Source organism: Ooceraea biroi, chromosome 14 (genome assembly GCF_003672135.1).
Source record: "Ooceraea biroi isolate clonal line C1 chromosome 14, Obir_v5.4, whole genome shotgun sequence".
Classification (NCBI taxonomy): Eukaryota; Metazoa; Arthropoda; class Insecta; order Hymenoptera; family Formicidae; genus Ooceraea; species Ooceraea biroi.
Window position 1 is genome coordinate 7423737 of NC_039519.1, and position 22215 is coordinate 7445951.

Here is a 22215-nt window from a genome sequence, read left to right on the forward strand (position 1 = left end):
AGTGGACGCTCTGCACGCACATTAAATTCTTGTTTATTAATAAATTGACTTGTATGCAACTTACAATTACCGTTTATTAATAATAATGCAATGTTATTATTTAAAATTATCCAAACCTGATTCGATAATTTTCCTTAATAGAAAATATAAGTTTAAATCTAAATCGTACTAAAATCGCGTATCTTCAACAGAAAGATTCTAAAAATTTATTATTTATGTTACCTAATATTAATTTTTATTTATTATTTTTTATCATCTTATCATTTTTATCAGAGGACACACTAATATTCCATATTCTTGTACTTCTGTTTTCATATACATATGTACATGTATATGTACATGTATAGGGTATCCCAAAGCTCGTGTGACAGCCGTTAATGAGAGATTCTTGAGAGACTGTGCCTGAGCGCGCAAACTTTAGACGATTCGATTGGTCAAATTTAAACGCTTCCTATTTAAAAACTATTGTAGTCTTAACATTTTGGTATTAGGATTTTCGTCTCGAAATACTCTGAAGAATCTCTCATTAACGGCTATCACACCCTGTATAATACGATTAGATTATAATTAGATGACAATTCTGTCATATATAATTCGATCATAGATAATTCATCTTATCGCATATAGCAGAAGCATATTTAAATAATCATTCTTTGGGATGCCAATGAGAGACAAGTATGAAACAATAAACACAGACCACAATTCGCTTGAGAAATGACAAGATGTATGTTCAACTGATTAGTGCTAAGATTGCTTGCAGTCTGTAGAAAAATCTTGCAATAACTTTGGCAAAATACTTGGTACAGTTAGTTTTTGATTCCCATCACTGTGTGTACCATAGGAAGTATGTACCGAGTTACTCATTAAAATGGATGATCTGCAAATATAAAAAGAAAAATACGACTTAATTATTTATGAACAAAAGTATTAGATTGTTAACAATTTATTATTAAACTATTCGCAGAGAACATAAAACAACATATTTAATCGACGTACCTGTTATGTCTGAGATGGCTTTTGACCAAATGGCCAGCGGTCAATGCAGCCATCAAAGACAACTCTCCAGCGAGTACGGTTGCACAGACAATGCTGGCGAGTTTGTTGGCGTTCTCGCCTGGTTCCGTGGAGTGTGCGCCCTTCACAGTCAGCATGGACAAACACGCTCCCTGCGCTGGTAGACCAGTTCCACCACCCACCGTGCCGACTTCTATGCTGGGCATCGTACACGATATGTATAGATCTTTACCTTCCTTGCCCCACGGTTCCATAAGCGTCATACAGTTACTGCTGCCGACATTTTGCGCCGGATCCTGACCGGTAGCGATAAAGATCGCAGTTACGATATTGGCAGCGTGCGCGTTGAAACCGCCTATGCTGCCCGCCACGGCGGAACCGATCATGTTCTTGCTGAGATTGACGTCGACTAGCGCGTCTACGGACGTTTTTAGCAAGCTGCTAACGATATCCGCGGGTACGACCGCTTCGCACACCACGCTCTTGCCTCTGCCCTCGATCCAGTTGACGGCTGCAGGCTTCTTGTCGGTACAAAAATTCCCGCTGAGTGAGAGTATCTGCATGTCCGGGAAGGAGGTTTGAACCGTCTGCAGGGATTTCTCAGTGCCTTTAGACAGCATGTTCATGCCCATGGCATCGCCAGTCTTTGCCGCGAAACGTATGAACAGGTATCGACCCGCTATACGCACGTGAATATCCCTCAGACGAGCGAAGCGACTAGTCTCGTCGAAACTGCTCTTCATCTTTTGAAAATTGTCAGGCTGCTGCATCCATAACATGGCCTCGCTCGCACGTACGATGTTCGGGAAGCGCACCACGGGTCCGCGAGTCATGCCGTCTGCTACTACGCGGCTGATCACACCGTGTTTTATGAGCGCGCGACAACCGCGATTGGTAGACGCTACGAGACAACCTTCGGTCGTTGCCATCGGCACATGGTACAGCTGACCGTCGATTAACAGCGGTCCCGCGATGCCGACCGGGACTGGCAAATAGCCAATTACGTTCTCGCAACAAGATCCCAGCACCTTGCTATAATCATAATTCTTGTATGGCAGATTGGTCATCTCGTTGGTGAATTTGCCAGCAGCAGCCACGAGAAGACGTCTGATACCGACGCCACGCTCCATGTCGCCTACGGCTTTCTCCAACTGATATGCGAGTATGTGCTTGTGATTCACTAGCTGTATCACTTCATCGTCGGTCAACGCGTTGGCCCCGAGCTGTAACGAAAAGCATTTTTCAGTTTTTGCGACATGTAACAAAGTTTATTTGAAATCATCAACAAAAAGGAGAAATAGAAATGCAAGCAGCACAGAATTAAGTGTAATACTATACAGAAATCTTACTTCAGACTTGTATATTTCGAGGCAATCTTCCAAACTTCTAGAAATTTCCGATATCTTCGACGATGGTTCGCTGTCGCCACTAGAATCACTTGCGCCCAGCCATATCTTATCGGTTTGTACTTCCTTGTCAGTGTATTCCACGTGGTTCTCGTCGATTTCGATCCAACCACCACCTACGCCGGATAAAGGAAAGATCGGTTGTTCGATAGCTGGCATGTCTGTGGCTACAGTGTTCGTATTATTTTGCTCTTCTTCTTCTTCTTCTTCTTTCTTTTCCATCATTAACTCCTGTTCCATCATTAACTCCTGTTCCTCATCGTGTCGTTGTACAATAGCAATAACATCGTTCTTATCCTCGAAGAAGATAAACTTCACCGTCAGTGCTAATAGCAGAATCAATATCACAATGTTGTGCGCGCTGACTGACAGCCAAGCCATCAGGTGTTCCCTCAGTTCGGAATTCTCAGCATGATCCGAACCGTTTAATATGTCTGAATTAGTGGATGCTGTCACTGTTTCCATCCTATATTCGTTTTCCTCGCTCTTAAAGGGCCAACGACTGTAACAAACGCAAAACTTTGTATTAAGAATTAATATTACAATTTTGTTTAAAAACTCCGCACGGACTTTCCAATTAACTCAATATATAAAATAAACGTATTAGAATATATATATAATTACGTCAATAAACAAAAAACACTTTGATCAAGACGCGAAGTGAATCCGTCAACGTTTTTTCTCGAACTAAAATGTAATGTAGAATGAGAAAAGATAAATGGGGAAGAAAGTCTAAAATCTTCCACACCAGTCATTCTTCTATAATACTATCTATTTTCGGATCATCAGTTTACTTTGTACGAATGAAGAATCTTTTGTATACGCATTGTTATTAACTTATGCAATATTAAAATGCAATTATGCAATATTGTATGAATAGCAACATAATACATAATACATAATACATAATTCGTAATGTACCAATTCCACAAACTTCATGCAAAAGCGTAACACTAATATATATACTATTCAAAATACTGTGTTAAAAGTATGAATAAAATATGATTATTAGTTCTTTTATTCATGTCGCGATTATCGATGGCATTTTGGAAATGTCCAAACTTTTAGGAGATAAAATCTCCTTTCAGGAAGGTTTTATTCAATACCGACGTTTCGTTGAATAAGGATGAATGTCCAATGCTGACACGTTTGTAAAACTCTTGACCTCTGTCTTTAAAATTAGACGTTGCAAGATGCTTTTTTGTTAAGCAAGTACGTAGAAAAGTAAGGGTCACAGATTTTATGATAACTTCTTGTGTCACGATTTCTTTTTCGCGCAATACATTGTTGAATAGCCGTTTAAAATTTTAAAGTTTAAAGTTTACGTTAAAGAATGGGAAAAATCATGAGATCGATCTCATGATTGTCACATGAGAAACACTATAAATATACCTGTTGGCGTGCACTACAAATAGGCCGGCAATCATGATCATCTTGACTCGCTCTACTACTGGATTAGGTTTTTGATCCTCATTGGATTCGATTATGAATATCTTATCTGCACTCAGTCGACTCATGTTACTTCCACGAGAAAGCTGCAATAACAATAAATAGATAATATGACTAATATTTAATAACATATAGGCAAAATATACTTTTATAAGTGTATAAGTTTCAAGAAGACATCTTTAATCTTTAATCTATAATATGCAATTATTTTATACCTCTAATATAAGCGACAAACAAGCTGGATAAAACGTCATGAAGATGACATAGTTGACGATCACTCCGAGGCATGCAAAAGTGCAGAGAACTTCCAACCTCCTGACGCCCGATAAGGATCCTATCCCAATGAGAAGAGTTTCTACAAGAGTGTCCAGAGTAATAGTTGGTCCCAGTAGGGACATACCGCGCGCAATGTTTGCCTCGACTTCTTCTTGATTTTGCGAGCTTAGTGCGTATTGTGCTAACGTTGCGGCTTTTGACAGATCGATAAGAAGCAAAAAGAAGAACAAGGCATCTCTGAAAAAGAAATAACGCGTTACAGCTGCGAAGAAGAGAGAAATCTTAGTTTTTATATATAAAATAATATTTACTTCGAATCTGCGTCGTCACTGTGGCCGAATTTCACTATGCCAGAGGTAAAAACCACGCTGCAGAATACGGTAAATAGACCGGCGATACCTAATTTATAAAACAAAAGCGTGTTAAAAATTTCAAAAATATGATATTAAAAATCATTATATTAAGGCAAACATGCCGATCATAAAGACTAAAATCCATATAATTACGACGGAAAAGTTCGATATACGGTGTTTAGAAACACGTGAAAAGAATTTTGTAATTCTTACATTTCGTTGATTTATCGAATAAATGTAAAAATTATTTTATGTCCAAAAGTACGTCCGAATTTGGGCTTAGCTCTCAAAATTATATCAGGTTTTATCTATAGTTGATTATGATTGTTAGTTGATATTGAATGGTGTTACTATAAGTTACGTTTGCACAGCGCGATCTCATTGTAAATTAAAATGTGTCGGTGAGAGTTAGCAACGCGTAATGTTACGTATAATGAAATAGCAAGTGAAGACAAATTCAGTATATCCAAGTAAGTAAAAAGTGAGAGCAATTCAGTAACCGAATTCAGTAATCGAGCGTGATGCTCCGTACAAAACGCTGTCGCTTTCCATAAGACTTTCACTGTCCGGCAGTGAGAGCTTTCACGCGCTGCTCGGGAAGATCCGGTTTTATCAATGATCTTACGCACAATTATCATACATTTATTTTTTCTGAGCCTTTCTGTCTTTAACATATGGAGACCCGCCAAATTACAAAATAAAGTGCTTAGATAAAAAAATTAGTTGTTATATAAATTATTACAAAGTAATTTATAAGCACGTAAGCAATAACAGTTTCTTCAAGTATAGTATTGGGTCGTCCGGAAAGTTCGTGCTGATTTTGAAGGAAAATTCAAAGGCAACATTTTTTTATGTCGATAAATATTTATTGACTTATGTATGCACCGTTTTGTTTCACAACCTTTGTCCATCTTTCACGCAACTGGAAGATTTCATTCTCCCAGAACTTCTTAGGTTTCTCGGCGAAAAACTCCTCGAGGTGGTTTTTTTATGTCGATCAAAGAGTTGAAGTTCTTGCCGCTAAGAGAATTTTGCACAGACCTAAATAAGTGAAAGTCTGAAGGTGCAATGTCTGGTGAATACGGTGGGTGAGGTAGCACATCCCAGCCAAACTCCAACAATTTTTGTCGGGTAGTCAAAGGAACATGAGGTCTGGCATTGTCCTGATGGAACACGACGCCCTTCCTATTAGCTAATTCTGGACGTTTTTCCTGAATCGCTGTCTTTAATTCGTCCAGTTGCGAGCAGTACTTATCTGCATTTATCGTATGGTTGTGTGGTAGGAGCTCATAATATAGGATTCCTTTCCAATCCCACCAGACACAGAGCATGACTTTTTTTGGATGAAGGCCGGCTTTCGGAGTGGTTAATGCTGGTTCATTTCGCTTACCCCAGGATCTTTTTCGTTCTACATTGTTGTAAATGATCCATTTTTCGTCACCCGTCACTAATTGCTTCAAAAATGGTACGTTTTCGTTGCGCTTGTACAGCGAGTCGCAGATGGAAATGCGATCCATTAAATTTTTTCGGCCAAATTATGCGGAACCCATACATCATAGCGACTTACGTAACCAAGCTTCACTACATGATCGTGGACAGTGGTTTTCGATATTCTCAGTATCTCTGCTAATTCACGTGTCGTGTAGCGCGGGTTATTCTCGATCAGTGTCTTGATTTGGTCATCATCAGTAGTAGAGGGTCTGCCCGAGCGTTCTTGGTCTTTAAGGTTAAAATCACCAGCTCTAAACTTAGCGAACCACTTACGTACGGTTCTTTCAGCTAAAGCGCCTTCTCCGTAAACAGAACATATCGAATTTGTTGCTTGTGAGGCATTTTTGCCTTTCCGGTAATAGAAAAGCATCAAGTGTCTAAAATGTTCTTTGTTTTCTTCCATCTTGAAAAGAGTACAAAACTGACACGAATCAATTTATCTGAAACAACTTTTTTCCTAAAGATGCGTTGAAATGTCACCTTTAAGCATATGTATATAAATCGTATGTTTTTAATAACATTGATATATTCAGACATGTTCCAACGCCATCTATTAAAAATCGGCACGAACTTTCCGGACGACCCAATATATATGCACACTTACCCAAAACATATTTAGATCCCATCCTTTGCAAAGTGCGGAATTGATAGTAAGTGAATAGTACCGCTAAGCAACGTATTATCGTCATTACTATAATATCAGCTGCTTTTAGGTCCTGCCCAACATATATATGTAATTAATATATTTTATAAAAAAAACAAAGCAATAGGTAGGTGGTTTACATACGCTTGCAAAATGTTCAAAATTTCAAAATCAAAATTTTAAAGTTTATGAGATTTGCTTACCATAGTATCGCATCGGCTGTGATAACAATAAGCAGCATCAGATAAATCTTCTTCGCGTGTTTGTCCACTTCCGGTATCTATGTTGAGCATACATGCCGTCAGAGTGACGGTTGCCACAATTACCTCGAAGGGATGACTGGCGCAAAACCGCCCATGCTTCTCAAAAACATGTGCCAGCATCGTGCTCCTTGTCTTACAAAAACGTTGGGCAAATCTGTAATACATATCACAGTAATTATGATTTATCGAGAACAACTTCCAGTTCTTTGTGAAAGACAAATGTTCTACGTATTATTGAATCTGCAGTCAACATTTTCTTATTCAGTAAGATCGATGATTTTATTATTCAAGGTCGATTATTCAATTTTTCTTTGATACATAACATAACTCTCATGCGCACTCACGCATGTGTGTCTAAAATATTTGTTATATTTTTATTTCTTATATTATTATTGATAGTTTTGAGATATCTTGTACAATATCAAATACTTATATGATCAAATGGTATCATAAAGTAATAAAGTAAGTAGAGAGAAATTCTATATAAAAAGTTGTTATTTATATATTTATATTATATAGTTATTACATATTTATAATTATATAATATATAATAACTATATAATATATAAATAACAACTTTTTATATAGAACTTTTTATATAGAATTTCTCTCTACTTACTTTATTACTTTATGATACCATTTGATATTATTAGTATGTATTAGTAGTTATGTATTATTAGTTAGAAAGAAATAGCAATATAATTAAACAAATTCTATTACTCTCGGATTCCCTTAAATCATAATTCCTGTTGTTCTAATTGATTTAAAAATATTGATGAAACATGAGAACGATTCGGCTGTATTTCGTCGAGATTTAAAAAAACGTGCCAATAATTATGCGTTTATACTACGAATATAGATATTCAAATTTAGGGAAAGTGGCCATTATGTCATATTGGGCGCGTGTCACAATATTCCCCAAATTAAGAATTATATAACTGTTGACTTTCTTCAAATAGCCACACAAAACTCGAATTTCAGAATATCGACTACAAGTGCGTTTCATTATCGCAATAATAATAGTATATATCGCGTGTTACGAAACAAAGTCCTTCAAGAACGTTTCCTTGAAACTACAGATAAAAATGACAAATTATAATTCGTCTCTATTTAAATAATCTTATAAAAATTTAATATTATTTACGTGTTTAAGGAAATATTGTCATTCTGACTTCAGATTAATTATTTAGAATTTACAATTATTATAAGGTATTTTAAAGTAATAATTTTTAAAGTAATAATTACTGGTAACCTTTCTACAACGCGGTAGATACATTCATGGAAATATAAATATAAATATATTTTCATATTGACGTCAGATTAATTATCTAGAATTTACAATTATTATACAAGGTTTATTATATAAGGTTTAATTATTATAAGGCATTTTCATGGTGCAAAGATTTACAATTCTATAATTTGCCAAGTATATATTTGTATTCATTCGTATTCAAACCATGCTGTAACAAATGGAAATCTCGCCGCTTTTATTAGCGCTCGTATTGAGAACGTAATGATGGCAGCACTCTGTTAGACAAAATAGCTACGCATTTTTATATCAAAATTTCTATTAAGAATCACTAATAAGTCTTAATGGCGCGCGAATATTTCGATATCTTAGCATAGTGCAATATATGTAATAAAAAGTATGTGTAAGCGTTTTAACAAGTATCAATAATTGAAAACGTGTGATCGATGAAGTGTAGGATGTGCGAAATATTATAAAGAAAATCACGAGTTTTTCGCGATAGATTAAATCCGTTTAAACTATAATATTAAGTTTCGAAATCACAAATTTTTGAAAAAAGCAATATGCTTTGTGATAGACTTGATCGAGGAAGGATTACCTTCTAAGACAGGCTATGAGAAGGATGTGTCACCACCGACGTTACAAGTGCCGATTACGATTTTACTAAAGGATGTTACCAGACAGAATTAGATTTGCATTATCTTATGTAACTAATATTTTGTAAAGATTAGGCTGTAACATTTTATGGAGCTTAGGTTGTACTGTAGCAAAACAGACATTCTGCATAATAAATTTTTGTCGTTGTAAAATTATGTAAATTTTTAATTTTTGTGACATGTTTGCGAACGGTTGAATATCCACTATTGTCTCACGTGTAAGTAGCATTTTTAACAAATTCACATTGCGACACGAAAAAGATAGCCACGTGTTGCATAATTTTGAATAAATTGGCCCTCTCTTATTAGCATACTTTTACAGCATACTTTTCTTATTAAGTTCTGAAGTTCTTATGAGCTCTTACAAACATCTTACGTATATAATAGCGTAGAATGCGTAGATGTTAGTGTTCATGTTAGAGCGTTCTGAGAATATGAGCCTATACATATATTTATGTTTCTATGTACGCCATATATATATTTTAAATATCATAGTACAGATGTATAAATTTTATGTTATATATATACAGGGTGTTTCCTAAGTAAGTAGACAAACTTAAGGAGGATATTCCTTGGCTTATTTTAAGAAGAAAAGGTCATATAAACATATGTCCTAAACTGCTTTGTTTTCCAAAAAAAGTACATCACTGTTTTTGTTCACTTTTCGGATAGCGTGCTTTTGCAGTACGAGTCAACAGCGATGGGGATGGAGTGGGGATGGTCTCGCGGCGCCGCAAGTGAACACTCGTTTCAGACTGCGCCGCGCGGCCGCCGCGAGACCATTCCCACTCCATCCCCACCGCTGTTGACTCGTACTGCAAAAGCACGCTATCCGGCATCACTGCTATCACGTTATCTTTGACGCAAACTTTATTAGTTCCTATTAAGTTTAGTAATTTTATTAATTATGGTAAATTACACAAACGCCGAAATGGCAGATATGCATTTCGTATACGGTCTTGCTAATGGAAACGCTCGTCAAGCAAGACGTATTTACAATGACAGATACTTTTTTTTGGAAAACAAAGCAGTTTAGGACATATGTTTATATGACCTTTTCTTCTTAAAATAAGCCAAGGAATATCCTCCTTAAGTTTGTCTACTTACTTAGGAAACACCCTGTATATATGTGTGTGTGTGTGTGTGTGTGTGTGTGTGTGCGCGCGCGCGCGCAAGGTTGGGAAACTTTTTAAAAGTAACGTTACTTTCCAACCCTGTATATAGCTGCAATATAATATACATCTAAGAAAATCTGGTTGCACTAATTAGAAATCTGATAGCTTCAACCAGTCTGTTTGTTGGAAAATGGACGAATCAGAATTTCGTTAGGAATTACCCCAGATTATAGTACAATCTATCAAACGTTCTAGTTATAAAATATTCAGTCCTATCGTGATCTAGAAACTGCTTGGTTTAAAATGCATATTTTTATCATATACGTCAAAACATTTTTCTCAGTGTAGAAGTTAAGACGTCTTATGCCCCGATTTTGGACATGTGTGCTGTCTAGGATCAGTGCTAATATATAGATATGTTTCTCCCACCAAAATAAACTCATAAAATGCAGAAAGTTGCTCATTAAAATATTTCTTATTCACCTATTAAATAATCGCTAAAAAAATTGAGGATCTAAATGAAATTCTGACATGATGACATTTTACATAAAGAGATTTCTTCACTGACATCGAAATTCTCTCCATAAAATTCTGATAACTTGCTAAATTAATAAACCGGTTCTCTCTCTCTTACATTCTTTACTAGTTAATCATTAACTACTGTGGCTATATCGAAAAAATATAGCAAATCTTATTAATAATTTTATAATTAAATAAATAAATGATATCTGAAACATCAATTTTAATAAATAAAGTTTCTACATAAATCGAATTAAGAATATTTGACAGAATAATAAGAATACAAAAAATTGATTGATAAAAGCAATATCGTTTTAATCATAAATATTAACAGATCCGCATCTTATATATATGAACGCATCAAAAATGCAATGCCTGCAGCTGTTTTTATGAATGATGATAATCATCATCGGTACTGAAGAAAGAGAATTAATTCATCGACATGAAACTCAAAAGAACGAAATGTCTGTCAAGGTCGGTGACTTTCCAAGAGAGTACTCGCGAGTATATTTCTTCATCTGACTGACTGCTGTCCTCTCTTTACTCTTAACACTTATGCTATCGTTAAATGCAAGTGGCTATTGTTTCGGATACAATATATATTTCCACATTTTTGTGAACAGAATGTAGTTCTAAAAATTTGCGAAACGCTTCAAATAACTTAACAAAAATTCTAATTTGAATTATAATCCAAATTATTCATATGAAAGTATTATGTATTTTATGTAATATTGTGTGTGTGCGCGCGCGCGCATGAGGTTTTATTTAGAAATTTATACTTTTAAATTTATCATATTTCTTAAATTATTAATAGTGTATTATTTAAATATTAGATAATATTCTTATAATAGTAATATCACAATATAACAGTAATAAGGTTTATTGTCAAATTGTTAGTAATATTCATAAAAATTTGAAATAAATGGTACAACTTCAAAACTATTGTTTATTTAAACATTTAAATTATTGTTTATTTAAACATTTAAATAAATAGAAAAATATATTTGTTAAAAACTGCATCATTGTAAAAAATATAATATTAGCTTATTTTAATTAGAATAGAGCATAACAAGGATTAATGACGTTATCAAAAAAATGCGATAGATACTTTTATCAATAACGTTAATCGAAGATTAATCAGTTGGCATCTTACAAAAGATAAATATAATACAGTTTCATCGTGCACATAAAAAATGAGTTAATAAATTTAAAATAATTTCAATTACTTGTAATCTAAGAAGTAGCAACGCTTAGAAATTGTAAAAAATTGCAACTGCAGTACTTTTCAATTTAATCTTCAACATCAATAGAAATCAATTGAAATCTGTAGGAGAAAGTGAGCGGTATCTTAGAGAGACATCGTATTTTCTTATTTTGTCTCTTTGGATCTCTTTTGCTTTTCTTCTATTGTTCTGTATATTTACCAAAATTCACCTTTCTCACTTCTTAATAAAGCAGCGTAATGATTTTTCATTTGTTCCACACTATGTTCCTTTTTTACAATTGGATAATTTTGAGATAGGTGTGAGTGAAATTTATTCTCTTCGATAATTTATAAATTATACACTATAATATATAAAATTGCAAAATAAGGTACTTGTAATCAAAACACATATTATTGGAAATTACTCTCGAAAATGCGATATATATGATTTCCGAAAAAACGTACTTATCATGAAGAGTTCTTAAAAGATATTGTTATTTAAAAAAATAAGATATAATTTGAAAAATACTATAAAAGTATTTTATAAATGTATTTTATAAAAATATTTTAAACTAATTATTTATTCTAATCTATAGCTTCAATTCACGTCATTTCAGTTGTCGTAAAATTGTTATATTATTTTTCATTTATTATACATTTATATTACAAGCAATAATTCGATTTTAATGAAAAAGTGATATTTTTAAGTATAAGTAAATATTTAATAAGCGGATTCTAATCAATCAAAAAATTAAAAGTAAAACCAGACAATAATCAATGCAATATTCAATATAAATAAACATACCTGAAAGTCAAACAGACCTGATTTGAAAATGGAGAGAATTTCCAAGAATAATGGATAAATTTTGGTTGTCACGTTGCTAGTCACCTTGGCGGTGTTAAAATATTATTTTTGTCTTCTCAAAGCCCTCTTTATTTTCTTGTTTTCTGCTCTATTTCCGTTATTCTAATTTGTCTACGATATGTCGCGTGAGAAAATTGACAATACGTTCCGAACATCTATCGACACATCAATTGATATTTATTAATACGTTTTTTAAAGTCTGGTCGACATGCTTATCCGGGTATTAAATGAAACGAATACCGAAACGAATAAATGAAATGATAACCGCTTAAACTCAACCAATAATTTGTATATAAAAAGCATCCGCAGAACTGTCAGTACGTGGAAAGTCTGACACTTCGCGTGACTCGATGCGGGTAAGCGCGAGAGCAATGAAATCACTCTCACACTCTACGGCGCGCACCGATCAACTGACGTAGAGCGAGTAATGTTCACAAAGTTGCCACCGCGTTGTGCCTCGGTTATTTCCGCGAGCACTCGGGCGGGCTCGATCCCCTTTTCTCGCTTTCCGTTCTTTCCGCCACCAGTACAGTTCTTCCTGTTGGAGCGCGTACATCTTTTGCGCGCAGGCGTACTGATTGCATCAAACTCAACGATATACGATATGTTCTGTTCTTTATAACTGCACTGCTGAACTGGTGCAATAAAAGTTAAAGTGAGACAAATATATTCTTTCTCATTCTAACTTATTGCACCAGTTCAGCAGTGCAGCGACAAAGACCAATAATATTATAGAATTTCGAACGAATTATTTGAAATCGAGAAATCGAGAAATCGTATTTTTTCACCGAAGCGACTTCGAATTGCTATCTCTAAGCGCCTTTCGATTTCAATATTCAAACGATCAATATTCAATTATCACGTATTTTAATGCGTGCAAAAAGTTATCACGTCAAATATGCATATGACATAAAATGCGAAAGTTGCGCATTCCGTTAAATCAATCTGCGGCAATGAGAAAAATTGAGAGAAATATGAATTATTAAAGATATTGCTAATCTGCTATTGCGCTATTATGGAAAGATATTTAGATATCTAGATATTCTAATAAGTAATTTGCGTAAGTAATTTACGATTTTAAATATGAGAAATGTTTAAACATTGATGTGAGCACTTAATATTCTATGCTCTATCTTAACCAAAATTTCCGCAACTTAAATGCGTGTACACACTCATTGCAAATTCAGTTGTTGCAATTGGCTATGTTGCAATAGGGCAAGTGAATCTAATAGCACAAAAAAGTAATTCAAAATCGTTCTTTTATCAGACATTTAACAAATTCAAATAAAATATTGTCAGTAGAATCTTTTGAATTAAATAATAATATATGTTGTAATCGCGCACATTTCTAATAAAATTAATTTTCACTCTGTTACACAGCATATCATTCGTACTTAAAAGCTTCTTTCTCTTATCACATAAAATTTCCTTGTACTTGTTAATAGTCGTTTTCTTGATTAAATATAAATTGTTTGTTTTTTGTACTATTATGGAAAGATATTTAGATATTATGCTAGATATTCTGATAGGTAATTTGTGTAAGTAATTTACGATTTTAAATATGAGAGATGTTTAAATGTTTAATTGGTGTGAGCACTTAAAATACAATGCTCTCCAAAATTTCCATCACAACTTAAATGCGTACACTAGTTCATTGCAAATTCAGTTGTTGCAATAGACTATGTTGCAATAGGTAAGTCTAGCACAAAAAAGCAATACAAAATGCATCGTTTGGTATCAGACATTCAACAAATTCAAATAAAATACTGTCAGTAGAATCTTTCTAGATTAAGTCCAGTTCCTAGAGATAAATTGCATACTATGTAATAAAGTGTTGAAATACTTTCGCGTACGCGCGGAATCCGCGACTTTCGGCCAGTATAATATCCATCTCAACTTTCCAAGCTGTATCTTTGTTGACGATCGACTTCACCTTGAATATCTCTCCAAAACTCTCCCGCACGCTTTCGCGCGGATTAAATAATTTGTAATCAGGATAGCCATTTTCAATCGTACAATGATATGCTACTTTTTTATAAAGTTGTACGGAATTAATAATAATAACTGTTGTAATAATGATTTTCTTCAAAGATATTAGGTACGTATAAAAAAAAGTTTTAGTATTTTTTTCAATGCTATGATATAATTATTTAAATTTCAAGTAAATTCCCGTTCTTTTACATTTTTGAAGAGTTGGCATCGAAGTTTGCAAAAATGTCATAATTTAGTCATAACTTTGTAAAACAGTAATGAGCCACAACGCTACATGTTCCTTGTATATATTCAGCAAGTTATTTTTAACTTGGAAAGTTCTCTCGGACGCAGTGCATTTTTCTGACTTGATACTTGATTTATGATTACCACTTATCCAATGCAATATTCTTTAGCAATTCTAAATAGCATTTTCGAGATGTGGCTGAGATACGAAAAAATTTATTTCGCGAAGGAATTCGAAATTTATCCGAGAGATAAAAAATAGAAAACGAGGACAGATATTTTGATAATTAAATTGTATTGCATATATTATCACCTAAAGCGAAAAGGTGCGAAAAAAGTTTTTGCATACATAAATACACAATATGTATTTTGTTCGCCCATCTTATTTCTCTCAATTGAGAAATTAAGAGAGGTCTCGCACACGATCCAAACAGTTTACACTTTGCACGAATCGAAGTAATACGTGCTGGTTCGATAGTCGTTTTCATCATCAAAGACTGAAATTAACAGCGGATATATTTTCGCCGGAAATTCAGCTTCGCCGAACTAATAGACAAATAACGTAAGAAACCTTAAGTGCACACGCGCGCGAACATGCTTCGACGAATTCATTCTCGCTGCGAAACAGTATATGACATCATTTATTTCGATTTCTCGCTGTTGTCGATTTATGTCATTTGATAATGTAATGTATAATATAATCCAGTTTTGATTAATTCTTTAATTAGTTCTGAGAATAATTTTATTGTTCAAATGTAATAATTTTCGGAAAGGTAACAAAGTTATCGATCTTGATGACCTCTTTCGCTCTCGATGAGAACACATATACATACAGAATTACAGAGTGTCCTATAATAAACTGAAAATGAAATACTAAGAAAACATATTACTGAGATCATTTTAAACAGAAAATCTCTTATAAACAATCAAATTCAATAGTTACCTAGAGTAAGTAAGTGTTCGAAGCTAATATAATTGAAATAAATAAATTAAAATAAATAAGTTTGATATTTTATACATTCACACATAATACTTAGATTGTAAAAACACGTCGACAACCGCATTAATCAAGATTCTTGAATATTGAAAATCACGAAGCTCTTAGCTACTTTGCTTAGCTTGTAGCTACTTTGTCCATTTTAAATTGCAATGTGCGCGTTGCGTTCTAGCCGAAGGACTTCAATTTCAATAATGTATTATGTGATTCTTCTTTTTGTTCAATAAGAATAAAATAAAACAATTAAAGTAAAATATAATAAATTTCAATAAAATTATAATTCAATTCTTAGCTTTAATCGCCTGCATCTAGACAACTACTGTGAATTTCAGCTGTTTATAGGAAGTTTTCTCCTTAAATTGATGCCAGGAACGCATTCTTTTAGTATGTACAGCTCGTTATGGAGCAACCTGCATATACACATTACTTTCTTATACAAAATCGAAATTTTATAGAACATTTCCATTTTGTACTCTTCCTTTAGTTCTAAAAAGAAATGGAATATTCTTAAAGACTCTCATTTCTACTTTAATTAAAAGTATTCGATACGTGTTATACCTAATTACACACGTAAACAGATAGTAAGAAGAAGGATAACTCTGGTTCTCTTCTAATATTTTCTAACAAGTCACTGCCATGTCTAGGATATTCCATTTTGCCTCGGCGTTCAGATTTGCAAATCAATTAGGTAAAAACTCTTTTATTATTGCGAAGATTGTGCAAACCAGTATAGGATTTTTCGATTCAACACAGCTCAATCTACCTCGAACATTGACTAAACTTTTAATACTTTGCATATTTGGATGTTACATATATTCAAAAGTCAAGTGTGATATTGTTTCACTGCTTCTAGAAGACGGACTTATAATCGTTATCTGTGTTTTGAAATACTCTATACGCAAATAGTGCATTTCATAAATTTTAATTTTGTTAAATTATTTAGGTTTTACATTTGACGAAAATGCCAAATGCATAATACATACGAGTAAAAATTCGTGTTAGCTGTGTACATGTTATCTATTTAAATTGTTCTATATGACTAATAGTGCCTATCAAAAAAGAGCAAGAGCAAACAATGTTAAACATTTACGTATTATTTTGACTCACATTCACATTAAGTTGATGTATAAACATCGAAAATTAATTAAATTAAATAATTCTAGACACTACACAGAAAAACTCTGCATTAAATATAAAGTTAATAAAAAATTATTATTATTATTAGACATCACTAAGTTGTAATTATTAAGTTAACTACACTGAGGCCAGTCAAAAGTTCGGTTCGATTTTCAATTTTTCAAATTTATGTGTAATACAGACAATAATGTCTATATCATAGATAACCATCGTTATTTAGTCATACTTTAAACATATGATTCGATAATGATGGTAATTACTTGCTTGATGAAATGAATAATTTGTTTCTGTGTTTATCATTGGAAACTGCATGCTTGAATTTTATCTATGTATAGTTACTGATTCATCTTTTTGAGTGGGGAATATATAGAAATCGCAAAACAATGTTAAAATCATTAATGCTCAATGTATATCATAATATACATAGCGTTTATGAAAATTGAAACAATTTCGTTGTAGTTTAAAGTCAACCCCACGCACGAAGCAGTATGACGTGCAACGTTCTTGCGTGGTTTCTCCCACGAGACGTGCACGGCATATTCATTACACATCGTTGGCGAAAATTATATGGAAATCCCAGACGTACAGATGAATCCAAGAAATATCAGAATGAACTCATTCAACAATTCTAATATTGATAGTAATGGTATTATTATTCAACCTTGAAATCATAATTGCATTTTGCATCGTATCACAAAGTTACATGTTAATTGTAACATGTAAACAATTAGCTATCATTAGTAGCGCAAGTAATAGTTCATTTCTTAATGACTTCATAATTTGCTAAACATCGAAACACGGTTTTCATGTTTATATCGCAAAATATTTCACGAGCACAAAAGCCTAAACATGTTCTCAAAAATGTATTATTTTTCTTATTTAAGACGATAATATACTGCTAAAGTTAATTTTATCTAGTTATGTTTTATTTAGTATTATTACTATACGTACTGGATACTCTTGTGTATTTGATAATTGTGTATTTAATAATTGTGTATTTGGTAATTTCATTTTTATATAATATACTAAAATAGAGAGTTTTTCAATACAAGCTTCTTGGTCTCATCTTTTAATTTACGCAGAACGAAAGTTTGTTTCGCCTAATCTATTACTTCCTGGCACACTTTCTAGAGAACATGAACTAGTGGTATACGTACCATTGAAGCGTGAATAATACATACGTTACATCGCATAATCGAGTTGGTAAACTGCATAATAAACGTAATATTCAATGAAAACTCTTCATTTTTGTTGATCTACGAAATGTAAGTTTCAAAAATAGCCATTGCAGCCATTTCAATTCTGCTAAGAGACGGCAAAAAAATACACATCTGTCAATTATTTAATATACTCCATTTTTCATCAAATCAAATCAAAATATGAAGAAAATTACATAAATTAACTTTGATTAAAACAAAAGTTTTCGTTTTTTTAATGTTGTTTAAAATAATTACATTTATTATATATTTATTATATTAACAACGTTGGAAGCAATGAAACATTTTGCGAAGCAGTCTCTATACTCCGCTTTCGGAATCATCTCCAAAATAATGGTCGAAGTCCTTTAAATGTTCTGAGTTCTATCGCAATAGTTTTCTTTCATCGCCTTGAGTTTTGGAATACCAGAAATTACACAAAGTCAAATTAAGCCAGGAATGTTGGAGCACTATAATGTCCTTTCTGACCTAGAAATACAATCTTGGATTGCGCTGGTGCATTATCGTGCAGAAGCGACCCAGACCCTCGGTATTCAGACCGAACTCGAAGAATCCTGTTTCACAAACGATTCAAAACATCCAAATTATTATTTAGATTATGAATGCTGATTATTTTTAATATTCATTATTCAACTTTCCTTATGAATTCCTTTCGAATCATAAAAACTGGTGAGTAATATCTTAATTGTCGGCTCTTTTGCAAAGACATTTTTTACGTTTTAGCTGTTCTGGATTTTGGCATTTTGCACTGTGCAATTTTGTGAGTAACTCACATTGAAAACACCATCTTTTGTCGCGATGTTTTTCATAAAATCCGGATCAATGTTCTGTCACTCTTAGCATGTCTTTGCAGTATTCCACTTTGGCGTCTTTTAAATCCTATGTCAGCGTGTGCGATACGAAGCTTACACAGATCTTCCAGTTGCCTAAATTCTCGATTAAAACTTGATACAGTGCTTTTAGGTATGTTGGTGAGTTTCTTGATGAAGCTTGTAGACACACAGCAATCCAATGAAAGTATTTCAAGCACTTTTTGCATGTTTTTGGAGATATGACTTGTTTTTGGCAGCAGTGGAACATCTGCGATGTCCACTTTACCTTCACAAAATCAAGCATACCACTTACACACGATCCAAACAATCACTACCATACACACTTTTCACCATTTTGTACATTTTGCCAAGCTTAAAATTTAATCTTGACTCTTTGTTTTATAGTGTATTTCTGACGAGCGTCAATAAGATACATTTAATGTCAAAACTAATGACAGAGACATGTTTGAAATTTTGGGTGGTTATAGCTTTATAACGCAGTCACTCATTAAGAGATGGTATTCCAGGAAAACATTTTAAAAAATTATTTGTACCAGAGCCTGGACTATGTATACATATTATAGTTTAACAATATTGTGAAATAGTAAGTAAATTTAAATATATTTATAAAAGATAGAGAAAGAGAGAGAGAGAGAGAGAGAAATACATATCTAAATAACATTTACAAAATAAGAAACTCATAAATAAAAATTATTTCATCATTTGTTATCAAATCATTTAGAGCACATCATCTCAATAACAAGTTTTATCTTTATCAGGAAGATATAGAAATACACGAAAATGTTTGTAAAAATTCCGAAACATTTGAACGTCACTACAATATAACGATAATTAAATTTTCTTTACATCACCCCCGCGCAAAAAAGTTTATTATAAACGTGTACAATAAGTGGTTTTTAATCCATATATCGAATAGAATATACTGCTTAGAAAAGTGCACATAACCTAGTAATGGAAATGACAAATGATGACTGACTTACCATGTAATAAGCTGGGAAACGTCGTTGATATTGTCAAGAAGACATAATTTTTCCACGTATCAGCATCCTGTGAAATATTTACACACCTTTCGATTAATTTCAATTATTCCCGGTACTGAATTCAATCAACTGCATCGTTGGTAATTACTGTCGCATGGAGTGCAGTGGTGCAGTCAAATAAAGACACGTCGCGAACTAACCTTCCGCGACATCTATGTGACATTTCTGCAACGTATTGCGTCATTTATTGATCATAAATCTTCGTATGCTTATGTGCCGGATTTTAATTTAAAAAGGTTTTCGATTAAAGAGCTAATTATAATATATAATTACATTTATTATTACGTATTAACAATATTATATAACAATATTATACACTGTATAATTCCAAAATGATCAATTGATTATAGAATCAGTGAAGAGTTGAAACAGAATTGGCAACAAAAACGTAAAAATAAAAAATGATAGAAGAATCTCCGTAAAATAAAAATACAAACTGTAAAATAAATAGTAATTTATTAATATAATTAATAGTAGTAGTTAGATTTAAAAGCAAAACACAGAGGTACACAATGCCAGAAAATCAAACTCCACTTGATCCTGCACATCCATCACAATTTTTCATAAGATTATTTACTAATGTGTTTAATTCAACAGCCGTTATTGAGTTATTTATGTACATATGTTGAATTACATATATGCCCCAGTGAAAACAAACTGAAGCTTTGATGCTAAAATGAACTGCAGTTCGTTTTCACTGAAGTCTCATACAAGATGATTGGATTTCAGCCATTGCTCTTTGTGGAAAATGGATTTTTCACAACCAAAACCGGTTCTTATAGCAACACATTATACATGTGGAATTTGAAAGGCACACACTATCTTGTGATACCCGGACATACATGGACTTTGAAAGCAATGACATGGATATCTCTTGATGATGAGAAAACTGTTTTTGTGAGTACGTCAATGGAAAGCAACTGTATGATCTGGAATTGGAAGATAGCAGAAAACTCGGCGAACTGTATAAGTGTCTGTAAAGGACATGAAGGAACTGTTGATATGGACAGCGTCATGTACAGCAATTTATATAAACTTGTTGCATTATCATGATCGATTATTACAGAAAACCAAATGTTCTATTGTAGTTTTTTCTAATTGTGAATGGTCGCTGATCTTTGTACCTCGCTTGAGTGTCTGGCATGATTCATTATCGATTCCACGCGATTCGCCGTTTCTCGCACGACATCGGATATTTCATCCGGCAAGTGATCCAACGTGGGTATGTGCGCTGACAGTCTTTTATAGACGGAATCTCTGTTGCCATCCTTCTTGTGTCGCTTCTGCTCCTCGTACTTGAGCTGCTGTTTGAAGAATATGGCGTTCTTTATAAACTCTAAGGTATTCTCGAAGCTCTTTCCAGCTCCTTGCATGGTTTTGATAGCGCTGACCGCATACTCCACATCGTAGCATCTGCCCAGTAACTGCTGCTGTAGTGCTAGCACTTCCACACGTTTTTCCACCATTGGTGGCAATGCTTTTCTCACGTGTTCTTGCAGTCTATAAAAGGCAAGTGATGGCTCATTCGCTACAATGTGCATGTTCTCCGATATGCGTTCCGTTGCTGCAACACATTTTAACATTATAAGATATCAGTATTACATTCTTTTATATCAATACTATTAGCATTATATATTTAAAAATGAACGGAAAGTCATGTGACTGATATGGTAGAAGAGGTAACGAGATATGTTTAATTAAGGAATTTCAATTAAGATATTATTAATACAAGATGATATTAACCTTTTTTAACTTTTGTTTCCAGCTCTTGATCGGGTTGATATATCTTTGCAGCCATTATTTAACTATCCAGACCAAAAAGTATTACGATTCCACAATTTCTATCATTAACTTGACATTGTTTTAACGTTGTCTTACACGGTTCTTTAATTATTATAATTGTTGTACACAGCTCCGAGCGAAGTATCAAAGTATATCGTTATTGATTACCATTACAATAAAATTTAAATTAATGTTAATTCTTCTTAGGATGCATTACTATTGTTTGATCAGTTTTCTTACTTCGTTTTTCACTAAACCATCTTACATTTAAATACGATAATAATAAAGTGACAAAATCGTTGCATTTCCTTCAGCACGAATCAGCTGAATGACACAAAACAACTGTCACCGGTGACAGCGGTCACGCTCGCTAACAGCTGATCGTCAATATGTTGCCATCGTGGCGCTTACCAACAGAGTCGCGCTTTTCGCGCATGCGCGAGAATAGGTACTTCCACTGATGCTGCGTTTACTGCGCATGTGCAGAAC

The 22215-nt window shown here is 33.5% G+C and overlaps 2 protein-coding genes across 5 annotated transcripts; both read right to left on the minus strand.

The window, feature by feature from the left end:
• Window positions 1–14: 14 nt before the first annotated feature.
• LOC105283012 (3-hydroxy-3-methylglutaryl-coenzyme A reductase) lies at window positions 15–20057 on the minus strand. Of its 4 annotated transcripts, XM_011345401.3 has the most exons (10): window positions 19885–20057; window positions 18845–19169; window positions 6836–7049; window positions 6594–6705; window positions 4457–4544; window positions 4085–4382; window positions 3813–3955; window positions 2364–2922; window positions 997–2237; window positions 15–877 (listed from the first exon to the last, which is right to left on the minus strand). In XM_011345401.3, exons 2-10 carry the CDS (start codon window positions 18856–18858, stop codon window positions 745–747), a joined length of 2802 nt encoding a protein of 933 aa, XP_011343703.1. In that variant the 5' UTR covers window positions 18859–19169; window positions 19885–20057; the 3' UTR covers window positions 15–744. The 4 variants fall into 4 exon arrangements, with proteins under 4 accessions (XP_011343703.1, XP_011343704.1, XP_019888413.1 ...); XM_011345402.3 differs by lacking the exon at window positions 18845–19169; XM_020032854.2 differs by lacking the exons at window positions 18845–19169; window positions 19885–20057 and adding an exon at window positions 12461–12895.
• Window positions 20058–20205: 148 nt separating this feature from the next.
• On the minus strand, window positions 20206–22121 carry LOC105283013 (BLOC-1-related complex subunit 8 homolog). The gene is made up of 2 exons (XM_011345404.3): window positions 21688–22121; window positions 20206–21508 (listed from the first exon to the last, which is right to left on the minus strand). The coding sequence occupies exons 1-2, from the start codon at window positions 21740–21742 to the stop codon at window positions 21039–21041; spliced, it is 525 nt and encodes a 174-aa protein (XP_011343706.1). The 5' UTR covers window positions 21743–22121; the 3' UTR covers window positions 20206–21038.
• Between the last annotated feature and the right edge of the window lie 94 nt (window positions 22122–22215).

Excerpts from the sequence above, each read along its gene's own strand:
- LOC105283013 (XM_011345404.3), bottom strand. The coding sequence starts at position 21,742 with ATGGCTGCAAAGATATATCAACCCGATCAAGAGCTGGAAACAAAAGTT. Across the intron at positions 21,509-21,687 it reads GGAAACAAAAGTTAAAAAAG|CAACGGAACGCATATCGGAG; the intron begins GTTAATATCATC and ends AATGTGTTGCAG.
- LOC105283012 (XM_011345401.3), bottom strand. Across the intron at positions 4,383-4,456 it reads AGTGACGACGCAGATTCGAA|AGATGCCTTGTTCTTCTTTT; the intron begins GTAAATATTATT and ends TTTCTTTTTCAG. Across the intron at positions 878-996 it reads AGCCATCTCAGACATAACAG|ATCATCCATTTTAATGAGTA; the intron begins GTACGTCGATTA and ends TTATATTTGCAG.